Source organism: Vombatus ursinus, unplaced genomic scaffold (assembly GCF_900497805.2).
Source record: "Vombatus ursinus unplaced genomic scaffold, bare-nosed wombat genome assembly UNPS02014768.1, whole genome shotgun sequence".
In the NCBI taxonomy this organism is placed as follows: domain Eukaryota; kingdom Metazoa; phylum Chordata; class Mammalia; order Diprotodontia; family Vombatidae; genus Vombatus; species Vombatus ursinus.
The window spans coordinates 21,583,540-21,596,305 of NW_020954546.1; the positions used below are offsets into that span (position 1 = coordinate 21,583,540).

Sequence of the window (12,766 nt, forward strand, 5' to 3'; positions counted from 1 at the left end):
TCTTTCTTTCTTTCTTTCTTTCTTTCTTTCTTTCTTTCTTTCTTTCTCTACCATGAATATTTTGAGATATATGAGACCTTTATTTCTTTATGACTATAATTTCCCAATTGCCCTGTGGATGGCCTGGCAAAGGAGGATTCCAGGAGCAATGGGCCAAAAAATAGTTCCAGGCTTTGTGCCTTAGGATGGGTCAGGAGGGGGCAGAAGGGAGCATATCCATCGGTGTTTGCTGTCTGACTCACAGACTAATGGGTAGGTACTAATAGAGGGCACCGAGGTCAAATTTCTTATATTTTCCTTCTTTTACTGTTATGGGCTAAATAATAATAATAATAATGGCTAACATTTATACAGGGCTTTCTCTGTGCCAGGCACTGTCGTTATTATTATTATCTTATTGGATTTTCACAACAACACTAGGAGGTACGTGCTAGTAAATTATTCCCATTTTTCAGTTGAGGAAACTGAAACAGAAGTTAAGTGACTCGGCCAGGAATGACCTTTGTATAATTTTATAATTCTTCATGGCTTTGTCACTGGACTGGAATCAGCCTTCTCTCTGTAGGAAACGAGGCCTAGGCCATGACTTTTAGAATGGTTGAGAAAGATGCAGCCAGTAAGTTTCTGAGGTTGGATTTGAACTCAGGTCTTCCTGACTCCCCGCCCAGCACTCTATCCGCTGTACCACCCAGCTGCCCCAGTTTCCTGTAGATGGTAGCTGACCCTATGCCCTATAGAATGGAAATCTATCCATAGATTGGAGATGAATGGAGCATCCTAAAGCGGGGGAGGAGTTGAAGTCAAGCCTCTGTTGAGCTAACCTCACCCCAGGAACCTGTAGCAGGAGTAAACCCTATACCCAGTTAGATACCAGCTGAACCAGACTCCTACAGGTGGTGACTAAAACTCTTAATCAGGCTCAGATCCTCCTAAACAAGGGCTGACTCCTAGAGATAGGAACTGCCTCTCAACTCCTAGAAATGAGAATTTGCTCTCTTTAGCTGACAGAGGGTACCAAGAAGTGGGGACGGGAGGGAGAGAGGTTGCCTAGTCAAAGAGAAGCGAAATGCTACAACCACAGCCTCAGTTTCCCATTTGCCCTCTGGTCCCTAGAGCCACGTCAAACCCACATTCTCCCACCATCACCCTCACTCAGCTGCTCAGGAACACACCAGACTGACAAGGCCGGTCATTTAAATGGCTCTTGGTGAAAATCTAAAGGCCAAGCAGGTTGGAGATAGAAAATTGTACAGTGAGGGCTTGACTTCCTGTCAGTCAGAGCCCAAATGCTCCCGTGATATGCCTGCTGAGAATTACCCCCCTCCTTCACCCAATTGAGAAAATCAATCTCCACCGACTCTGATCTCAGCCCCTCATGGACCCATGTGGAGGCCCCCTCCCCCACTTAGCTCACCTTGTTTTTCTGGGGTCCTGGTTTCTGCTCCTCCAGCTTGATGCCCTGAAATGACAAAGAAAACATAGAAACCATCACCAACTTTGTTATTGATGGCTAACCTGGATATATGCTTTGCATGACTTCACATGTATGATTGACAGCATATTGCTTGGGACTGAAGGGGCAGAGAGAATTGGGAATCCATCCATCATTTTTTAAAAAATGAATGTTAAAATAAATAAAGCATAAATAATTTTGTTTAAAAAAAGTTTTGTTATTGAAAGCGATAGAGGAGGCGGATCAAAGCTGGCACTCTGGAGCTGAATCTTTGTTTAAGGACCCAAACTGAGCGTCACAGCCATTTAATCAATTTAAACCAATTAATTCAGCCCAACTAGGCCCCGCACTGTGCTAGAGGACAAAGGCTGTGTGGCTGGGAGTCAGGACAGCTAGATTAGAATTCTAGCTGTCACTGGCTAGTTGTACGCATGACCTTGGGCAAACCACGGGATCTTAGATTTAGAGACAGAGGACTCTTAGAGGTCATCTGCCCCCCTTTTTGGGAGAGAATGAAGCCGAGGTTCAGAGGTTTGCAATGACTTGTCCAAGGTCACACAGTTAATAAATGGCAATCAGGATTTGAACTTTGGTCCTCTGGCTACAAACCCAGTACATTTCCCACTGAGCATTTATTGCCTCCCCTGTAATAGGGATAAATACCTCTTCCCCGTCTATCTCCTAGGGCTGATGGAGGACTCAAGTGAGTTAATAGGCACGAAACCACTTTGAAAATCATATGTCTTTCTGCAGATGGAGGGAATTATTTTTCCTGGGCATCTCTGCTTGGGTTGTTATCAGATTTTCTGCCTATTAAAAAGAATGAAGCTCTGCCTGCCCGCCCAGCTAGCTCAGTGAATCACGAATCTGAGCTCTCTGATGATTATTGGGAGCAGTAATGAGGGCCAGTGGAAAGGCCCTCAGATCTCTCTGAGATCTGTGACTGACTAGCTGTGTGGCTGAGCAAGTCTCCTCCTCTGTGAAATCTGGGGGCTCATGGCATGGGAGTGGAAGGCGCCCCAGGGCTCACAGACCTGGAGCTGGGAAGGGACTACAGAAGCCATCTCAGCCAGTCGCTTTCCTTTACAGATGAAGAAACTGAGGTTCAGAGATAATTTATATAGAACTTTATGGTTTACAAAGTGCTTTATATACCTTGTGACAGTTGAACTTCACTACAACCCTGGGAGGACTTATTATTATCCCCATTTACAGATGAGGCGACTGAGGCTCAGGGATACTGACTCGCCCAAGGCCAGACAGGTAGCAAGGGGCAGAGCTAGTATTTGAAACCGGCTCTTCTGACTCTATAGCCAGCCTCTGTTTCATGTTATCGCACCGCATCTGGATCTGAGTTCAAATCTCCCTTCTTGCTAAATTACTACCTGTGTGATTATGGGCAAGTGAATCAATCAATAAACGTTTATTAAGTTCCTACTATGTGCCAGTCACTGTGCCAATCACTAGGATTAAAAAGAGAGGCAAACGACAGTCCCTGCCCTCAAGGAGCTTGTAATCTAATAGAAGTCCCTACCATTCTCTGGGCCTAGGCTTCCACCGCTATAAAGCAAGAGGGTTGGACTCAGTGATTTTTTTTTCTTTTCTTTTCCTTTTTTTAGGCAATTGGGGTTAAGTGACTTGCCCAGGGTCACACAGCTGGTAAGTGTCAAGTGTTTGGTCTGAGGCCGGATTTGAACTCAGGTCCTCCTGACTTCAGGGCCGGTGCTCCATCCACTATGCCACTTAGCTGCCCCTGGACTCAGTGATTTCCAAGGCCCCTTCCAGTTCTCAAGCCCAAGAGAATGAAATATTCCAAACCAATTCTATATTGGCCTGGACATGCAGAGAGTGGTGGGAAGCAGTGTTCTCTGTAACTGGAACTTTTCCAACCAGGGCTCCCTCCCTCACCCCAACTCACCCTGACCTCCTGTAGCAATGAGAAAGGAGAGTTAGGAAGCAGCCAGAGCCTTCTATGGGAATTCTCCAGGGAGATACCTGCTCTCTGCTCTGCAGAGTCATGGTAGGACCAGGGCAGGGGGAGGTATGAGTAACCAGGCAAGCGCTAAGTGGGGTCTGCATCAGGTCTGATACCAGGAACAGGGCTGAACCAAGGTTGGCTCAGTTCCCCAACTCTACCTCCTTGCCCCCACCCAGGGGTAACAGATAAGGCTCTATAATCAGAATTAAGGAGACTTGGATTCAAATCCTGCCTCATACACTGGCTGGGTGAATCTGGACAAGCCCCTTAATTTCTGTGTGACTCATTTTCCCCATCTGCAAAATGCGGGGGTTGTGCTTGATGGCCTCCAAGGTCCCTTTCAGTTCTAAATCTAGGCTCCTTTGTTCCTAGAGCTCCATGCTAATCATTAAGTGGAAATGTGGCCACTTTTTAGTTCCTGTAAGATCCCAATTTCCTGGAATGCTTGGGGATTAAGTGGCTTTGGTTAGTTGGATTTCTTAATTAGGCAGATTAGTAATCAGCTGCCCTTCTTGTTTTAGCCCTCACTGGAAAGGTTCCTAAAATGAATCAGTCTGTTCTCTGGGTCCCTGAGTACCTCCCCGTGTCCCCAAATCTTTCTCTGATGAGGAAGGATCATGATGGCCCTTGAGACTCTCATTAAAACTACCACCAATCACCACAGGGGACTAACCCTGGAGCTGGAGAAGGTCTTCTGCTGTTCAGTCTTTTCAGTCGTGTCTGACTCTTGGTGACCCATTTGGGATTTTCTTGGCAAAGATTGTGGAGCGATTTGCCATTTCCTTCCCCAGACATTTTACAGATGAGGAAACTGAGGCAAACAGGGTTAAGTGACTTGCCCAGGGTCACACAGCTTTAAGTGTCTGAGGTTGTATTTAAACTCATGAAGATCAGTCTTCCTAATTCCAAGCCCAGCGCTCTATCCACTGTGCCACCTCACTGACCCAGAAAAGGTCTAGACTTTTAAAAATTACTCTGAGTCTTTTCTCCCTGTAACTCTATGTTGGATATCAATGAGGGTGACCAAAATTAGGAGTGTGTTTATTTCTAAAACTAGACATAATTGGACGATACTCAGCATCCCTGGGTCTTCGCAGACCATAATGCCCTTCCCTAAAAACCACTCCCCCATGTGTGTCTCACCCTAGGAGAATGTAAACTCCTTGAGGGCAGGAATGGTCTTGCATTTGTATCAGAATCCTCAGTACCTAGTACAGTGCTGGTATGGGGTATTCCTTTAATAGACGTTCTTCTGTCCATTAGTGTGTTTATTCATCTGCCATCACAAAGAACAAACAAAACTTTAACCTTTGGGTGGTGGGTGTGGCACGTTCCCAAGGGAGGTTCACTCCTTCTCTCCCTGCCAGCCTGGGCTCCTGGAAGTACAGGGAGGAAGCAATCTCTTCCAATGCCAAACTAACTGCTCATCCCTCTGTGATTGTCTCCCTGCATCAACCTTCCCTCCTGTATTGTAGTGGCTCATGTAGATGCCTCCTACGAGATTGAGGTCCCTGAGGCCAGAGGGGTGTCTTACTCTTCTCTGAACCTCCCTCCCAACACCTCCATATCTGAGATGCTCAATGAGCGTTTCCAGAATGAGGGACAATAGCTAATTGCCCAATGGTGCCAGGCAACTCTGTGGTTGAGTTTCCATTCATTGAGGTTCACAGGTAGTTCTACAGGTGTGTGTGTGTGTGCGTGCGTGCGTGTGTGTGTGTGTGTGTGTGTGTGTGTGTGTGTAGGGTGAGGGCTGGGGAGTAACTAGAGGGAGGGAGGATCATAGGATCATAGATTGAGAGCTGAAAGGGCTTCTAGGTCAGTCCCCTCATTTTACAGCTGAGGAAACTGAGGCACAGAGAAAAAAGTGCCTCTATCACTATAGTCACTTTACCAAGCTGAGTGGCCTCACATAAGGCAATTGGAAGACTACCTCTTCCTCTGATATTGGCCAAGAGTGTGTGGGAGAGCCCCTCCTCCCCAACAGGTGCTTCTTACAGTCTGAAGAGGCTCTCCAGCCCAGCGTAGGCCTGCTTGGGGGTGGAGTTAGAACCAGAGCCCCTGTCCCAGGCAGATAAAGACATGACCTGAGTCAGGAGTTGGTCCCCCTGGCCTTGTGTTAGTCATAACTCCTTGGACCTTCTGGTTAGGCAAAAGTGGTGGTGTATCACCATTCCCCAAGTCAATCCAAACCCTGCCCTTCCTTTCAGCTCCAATTTCCCTCTTGAAGCTTTTCCTGAACCTAATCCAAGTTAAACTTTCACTTCTCCAGAGTAACAGAATCTAAATGGAGTCTAGCACTTGGGATGACCTTTAGCCTCAGTTTCCTTAGGTATGAAATGGGGATGAAGCATCTACTTCACAGGGTTCTTGTGAGCAACCAATGAAATAAATCTTTGCCAACTTTAGAGAGCTATAAAATGGACCAGATTAAATATTTCCTTGGTGTATGGAACTCCTTCTGATAATGCCGATCAGCACAGGCTCTGAAATGGCTCTTCTTAGGGCTTTGTCCAGGGTCACATAGCCTGGATGCACCAGAAATGGGACTGGAATTCAAGACTTTCTTCTCTGAGCCCAGGTCCCTATCTACTAGGTGACACTGCCTCTCTTTATCATCATCATAATCATCAATATTGTTATTATTTATTATTATTATGGGTTCTTGTATTGTTCTAATGAGATATGTCATGTTCTTAAATCTTATCTCCCCAATGACCTATAAACTCAAGAGCAGGGATGTATCATGTGTGGATAGAGTAATGGGCCTGGAGTAAGGAAGGCATGAGTTCAAATCTGGCCTCTGACACTTAGTAGCTGTGTGACTCTAAGCAAGTCACTTGACCACTGTCTGCCTCAGTTTCCTCATCTGTAAAATGGGGATAATAATAGTACCTACTTCTCAGGGTTGTTGTGAAGATCAAATGAGAAAATAATTGTAAAGCACTCTGCATCATGCCTGGCACATAGTGATCGCTACATAAATGTTAGCTATCATCACCATCATCATCACCATCATCACCATCACCATCATCATCACCATCATCACCATCATCATCATCATCATCACCATCATCATCACCATCATCACCATCATCATCACCATCATCATCATCATCATCACCATCATCATCATCATCATTATCGCCATCACCATCATCATTATTATTATATTTTTTCCCCTAGATTCCAACATGGAAGATAGAAAGACATGGCTACTAGTCCAAGCTTTGCCATGGACTAGAGTCATGACTTAAGAGCTGGAGGGATCCTGACAAGTCACCTCATCTTAGAATCTCTGTCACAGTTGTAAGGGACCTTAGACAAGGCCTATGCCAACTCCCTCATTTTCAAGGCCCAAGAAATCCAAGTGCCTTCAGGTAGTAAGCATCAGAGGCAGGATTTGAACCCAAGTCTTCTGGCTCCAAATCAGGGCTCTTTCTACAATACCATGCTGCCTCTTGCATGACTATGGGCCTCAGTTTCCTCCTCTGTAAAATGAGGAGGTTGGACCAGATGTGCTGTAGGGTCACTTACAGCTGTGACATTCTCAGATTTTGAGCCTTTCGGACCAAAAGACCATCATGCCTTTAGCAGAGAGATTTTTTTTTTCATTCCTCATGAATGCAACCTGGAACATGCAAATAAATATAAGGCATCTTCCCCAGCTATCCCAGAATAATGCTTATAAGAAATGTTTATATAGCATCTTAAGGTTTTCAAAATGCTTTTCACATTATCTCATTTGATTCCCCAACTCTGTAAGATAAGGGCATTTTTTCTTATTTTACAGATGAGGAAACTGAGGCTGGGAGAGGTTAAATGACTTACTTGCCCTGGGTCACATAGCAAGTAAGTATCTGAGGTGGGATCTGAACCCAGATCTTCCTGATGTGGAGTCAGGGGACCTGGATTCGAATCCCACTCTGCCTCTTACTACCTGGGTCATTTTGGACGGGTCATTTTAGCTGGATTGGACTGGATGGTTTCCAAGGTCCCTTCCAGCTCAAAATCTAGGATCTGATGCCTCCATCAGACCCAATAACCCCAAGTCCAGCACTTTACCTGCTAAGTTACACCGACTTCTAATAACTATGAAAGGTGTCCAATGGCAGGGCTGAAAGTAACTCAAAACAGTCTCTTTTTGCCAGGTCCTGGATCCACATAACCCACCACTAGGGGGCACACTGGTAAGCTTCTCAATACTGGCGGGTCCCATGTTGGTGCTGTATCTAACTGTCAAAACTCTCTCTGCTCTGAGGCCCAGTGTCCTCATCAATCAGTCAATCAAGTGTCTATTAAGCACTCACTAGATGCTTAATACTGGGAATACAAGTATCCCCAAAAAAGCCATCTCTGTGCCGAAGGAGCTGACATTCTTAATGGGGGGCAAGGGGGAGACAATCCCATGACTGGGTCACTTACTTGCATCTTCTCCAACATCTCAAAGAATTCCGCAGACTGTAAGACAAAAGAAGGGAGGGGAGAAAAGGGAGAGAGAGACAGAGAGGTCAGTGAAACTGTTTAAGAAAATCTTTTCTCCTCCCCCCAGGAGCAAAGAGCAGCAGATGCTGGACAGAGACGAAATTAATTTGAAACATGAGAAAAGATAATTAGATTTTGTCTTTGCTGAGCTTGAAGACCAAAATATTCTCCTTGAAAAAAAAAAACCAAACACTTGAGGATATTGGCCAGTCCTAAGGCAGAGCTGGGGAGGGGGAGGCTCCCAGGGGGACAGAGCTCTGGGTGGCCAGCTCATTCTGGGCCAACCAGTGATCCCTTTGGGGGCAGATGGCTACAGCAAGGCTCCAGGCTGTCTCAGGGAGCCAAAGCCATTAGTCCAACCTGCTGGGAGAAAGCCTATGTAAAAATACATCCATGACAGCTAGTATGGACAAAAGTTTAGGGTTACAACAGGGCCAGGGGGTTTAGGGGGTGATGTCATGTACTATTTGGGGTCTTATCCATATGGAAAACCCCCAAACCAGCTTCTTCCCTTCTTGAAGGGATGCCAGGGATTGTCCCAGACATCTCTGGTGCTACCTTTGTAACGTCCAGGAGAAAAGGGCAAGGAAATGGGGAAGTAGGGGGCTCTAGGGACAATCAAGCCAGAGGCTTCCCCTCCCATCCAGGTACTGATGTACTCCCTCCCTTAGAAGATGGGCCAAGACAATGAGCTGTTCCTGCAAATCAGAAGCTCAATCATGCAATCAATCAATAAGCATTTATTAAGCACCTACTATGTGCAAAGTGAAGAAGGTGCTTTGACTCAAAGCATGGGCCAAGCCACTGACTAAGCTCTTCCTACAATCATAGGCTCAATCATTTAAAATTAATCAACAAGCACTCATTAAGTACCTACTATGTGTGAGACACTGAGCTGGGGGCTGAGGACAAAAGCAGAAACAGTTCCTGCCCTCCAGAGGTTTACCTTCTACTATGGAGAGAGTGCAGTGGATTCAGGAAGACCTGAGTTCAGCCACTTACTAGCAGTGTGACACCCCCGCTCCCCAAGTCACCTGACCTCAGCCTCAGTTTCTTCACTTGTTAAAAAAAATAGCATCTACCTCACAGGGCTGTGAGGATTAAGTGAGATAACTAGGCTATCTTTGCAAACCATACAAATGCTAGCTAGCTATTCTGGGATCTCCAAGGTCCCTTTCATTCCAGTTCCATGATGCTCTTTGGAAGAGACCCTATCCTTACCCTCAATCCATGCCCATGGAAGGGTGCCTTAGCAAGAAGTCCAGCTCCATCTGGACCATCTCAGATTGGTGCTGAACTCCCCAGTAACTCATAGAATTGTAGAAGTTGAGCTGGAGGGGACCTTCGAGGTCCCTGAGTTAGCCCCTCCCCCAGTTTTACAGATGAGGATGTTGAGGCCCGGATAAGATGAAGTGATTCGCCCCAGGTCTTCCTGAGTCCAAACGCACATTCTCTCCTTAATGGCAGGCTGCCTCTCAAAAGCCACAAAGGCCATGATCTAGAAGCAGATGGCTGAGTCCCCGGTGCCAAAGTTAACAAGGCAGCCTCGGATGGGCCTGCGGCCACTTCTCCGTGACTCAGTTGGCTTTCCAAGCAGCCAGTTACTGTTTTCCCATGAGAACGAGCCTCATTTTCCATTCGGAAGCACAGTGAGAAGCGGGATGGCTTGGGCTGGTAGATTCTGCCACTGGGACCCAGATAAAATCCTAGTCGGTAGAGGCCACATGGGCAGCGCCCAGGGAGACACCCTGGCTAGCCAGCCCGGGTCCAGGACGACAGAGCATAGCTTGAGGCCTCCTTGAGAAGGGAGGAAGAGGTATACCCTCCCCCACTTTTGGCGGCCAGAAAAGCCAGGACACCAGACTGGTTTTCCAAACAGGAACATAACACTGCAACTCTCTGGCTGAGCCGTCTAACTTATTATTAGCAACAGCCACTGCCGCCTGGGAGGGACCCGCTGCCAGCTTTCCTCACTGCAACCGCCACTTTAGCAACTTGACAAGTCAGCCATGAAATAATTGCCCAGAACTCAAGCTTGACATACAAAACCATAGCCTGGGAATCAGCGTTTCTGTTTAACTCCCTCCCCAGCCTTAAGAAATTAGGCCTGTCCTTCTTAAAGGCAAAGCCAACCTCTGGAGGGAAAGCCTGGATTCTAGACTTGGGAGTGACCTTCAAGCTCATGGAATCCTAGCCCCACCCAAGCAACTAAAATGATCATTTCTTTTTTTTTTTAATTTTTAGGCAATTGGGGTTAAGTGACTTGCCCAGGGTCACACAGCTAGTAAGTGTCAAGTGTCTGAGGTCAGATTTGAAGTCAGGTCCTCCTGACTCCAAGGCCAGATTTCTTTCTACTGCGCCACCTAGCTGCCCCTGCCCACTGACGTTCTTCATGGGGGAGCACATTACTCTATCTCAGCTCCCCGCTGAGTCCCCCCCCCCCGGCCTGCTCATCTCATGGTACCACCAAAAGAAAAAAAAAAGGCAGCGTGGCATCTGACTCGGGCTGCCCATGTAGCTGCTCCCACCGCTGAAAGAGAGCACCGGATCTGAAAGCCGGGGAGGCATGATTCCCAGGGGAGGTGAAGGTGAGGGCGGCGAGGCTACTAAGCCAGAACGCTGGCACCATGCACACTGGACTGGACTGGAGCAGGGAGATGATAAGACCAAGGTCATGGGTGCACGCTACACATTCGGATTGATGGAATGGTGAGAACCCTGGAGACTCAAAATTGGAGACTTTGGGTCCAAATCTGGGTCCTGCTGTGGTTGGGGGCACCACTGTGGGGTGGGAGGAGAGACTCAAAGGCAGAAAGAAGGCTAATCTTAGAGCCAGAAGCCCTGGGTTCCAATCCTGGCTCTGCCTTGACTACCTGGGTGACCTCAGGTAAATCATTTCTACCTCAGTTTCCTCATCTGTAGCATAAGAGGGTTGGACTCCATGGTCTCTGAGGTCCCTTTTAGCTTTGAACAGACAATCCTATTTACTACTTGGGTGACCTTGGGCAAGTCAGGCAACCTCTCCAGGTCCTACTTACTACCTGCATGACCTTGTAAAAGTCATTTAACCTACTGGGGACTCCATTTTCCTGTCTATAAAATGAGGGGCGTGGACTAGATCAATCAATCAACTAATAAGCATTTATTAAGCCCCTACTATGTGCCTGCGCTAAGCACTGGGGTTACAAAGACCAAAAAAAAAAGTAACTCTTGCCTTCAAGGAGTTTACATTCTATTGGGAAGACAACCTATAGATATTTGTCTATGCAGAAGAAATATGTCCGGAGTAAATACAAGACAAACCCAAGGCTGTTAGAGAGTGGGCACTGGCCTGTTCTAGAGCCTGGGGTGGGAGATCATGGCAGACACTAGCCATCGCATCCTAAGCAAAGTACTTAGCTCAGCTTTCTCAGTTGTAAGATGGGCATAAGAATATTTGCTCTACCTTCCTCCCACGTGGTTGTAAGAAAAGTGCTTTGCAAACCTCAAAGTACGATAGTAACATGAGTCATCATTAACATCACTCGATGAACATAAGTCGCTCCATTAATCCTGATGAGCCATCCCTTTCCTTGGATGCACTGAGTGAAAACACTTAAGAGAGATTGTGAAGATTTCAGTGGGAGCCATTCTCACTAATGGAAAACCAATTCAAGGTGCATGTCCTTTGGAGGTGGGAGACCGTCGCTAGAGTCATCTTCATGGACAAAAGACAGCCTCTGCTTTTTGCAGTGAAACCCGATGGGGAAAAGGGGGAACAAGGGAACTGTCTTTGGAGCTCCTTCCCCAGCGCTTAGCCTGCTACAGGGCTCGCTGTTCATCGTCTCTTGGAGGTTCCATCCAATCTAACCCAACCCAATGAGTTATTAAGCTCTGTACTGAGTGTGTAGCCCAGCCTTCATGTAGTTTACACTCCATTAGGGGACAAGACAATAGAGAGAGCTTTAATAAGTAATATTCTCAATCAACAAGCATTTATTAAGCACTTACTGAATACCAGGCACTGTGCTGAGCACTAAGGATATGAAGACAAAACTACAATTGGTCCCTACCCTCAAGGAGCTTACATCTGGCTGGGCCCATCTACTCTCTAGGTGTCATATTCATTATTCCTTCCCTCCCCCTCACTCCCCTTATTGCTAGTGCTTTCTTTCCTTAAATTACATCACAGTTATTTTATTATGTGTATACACACACACCGTCTCCTTCAATGGAAAAGGGCAAGGGATTTTCTTATTTTTGCATCTTTAGTGCCTGGTGCAATGCCTGAATGAAGGAATGAATCGGGGGAAAGCATTTATTAAGTGCTTACTGTGTGTAAAGGACTATAATGAGCACTGAAAAGTAAGACAGTCCCAACTCTGAAGGAACTCATATTCTAATGGCAGGAGACAACACATAGGGAGAGTTTCAGCTGCAAGTCAGATGAAAAAGTCCTATGGTCCTTAGGCCAGGCATATAGTAGGTGCTTAATAAGTGCTTACTGATTGTTCTTATCTTCTTTCCCCACTTTGGTCCATCCTGTACACAGCTCCCATCACTGACAGATCTGTCTTCCAAAATATTCCTGTTATCCAGTCACTTGCCTGCTCAAGAATCCACAATGGCTGGGGGTTCCCCTTGGGATGGAGCCATTCTTTTTTAAGTTAATCCCATCCATTAAAAAATCAAACTAGATGAAACAGCTCCATATCCCTGACTGAATCAATCAATCAAATATTTACTGAGCACCTCTGTGCTTGGCAGAGGACCCAACGGTGGTGATAAACTAGACACCTGCAGAGAACAGCCAGGGAACCTGCTGGCCTAGAGTGGAGAGAGTACCTGGCTGGGTGTGACAGAAGGGAGATGAA

General features: G+C 46.5%; 1 protein-coding gene across 7 annotated transcripts in view; it reads right to left on the minus strand.

Annotated features, from left to right (window-relative positions):
* The window catches only part of RAP1GAP2 (RAP1 GTPase activating protein 2), a 229,613-nt gene that overhangs the window by 62,513 nt on the left and 154,334 nt on the right, over positions 1-12,766 (minus strand). For all 7 annotated transcript variants that reach the window (XR_003569048.1, XM_027861779.1, XM_027861784.1 and 4 more), the window contains 2 exons: positions 7,854-7,889; positions 1,415-1,459 (listed from right to left, as the gene is read on the minus strand). Coding sequence is in view for 6 of the 7 variants with exons in the window: in XM_027861779.1 (XP_027717580.1) it covers positions 1,415-1,459; positions 7,854-7,889 (81 nt within the window). In the remaining variant the exon portion in view is untranslated. The remainder of the gene's footprint in view (positions 1-1,414; positions 1,460-7,853; positions 7,890-12,766) is intronic.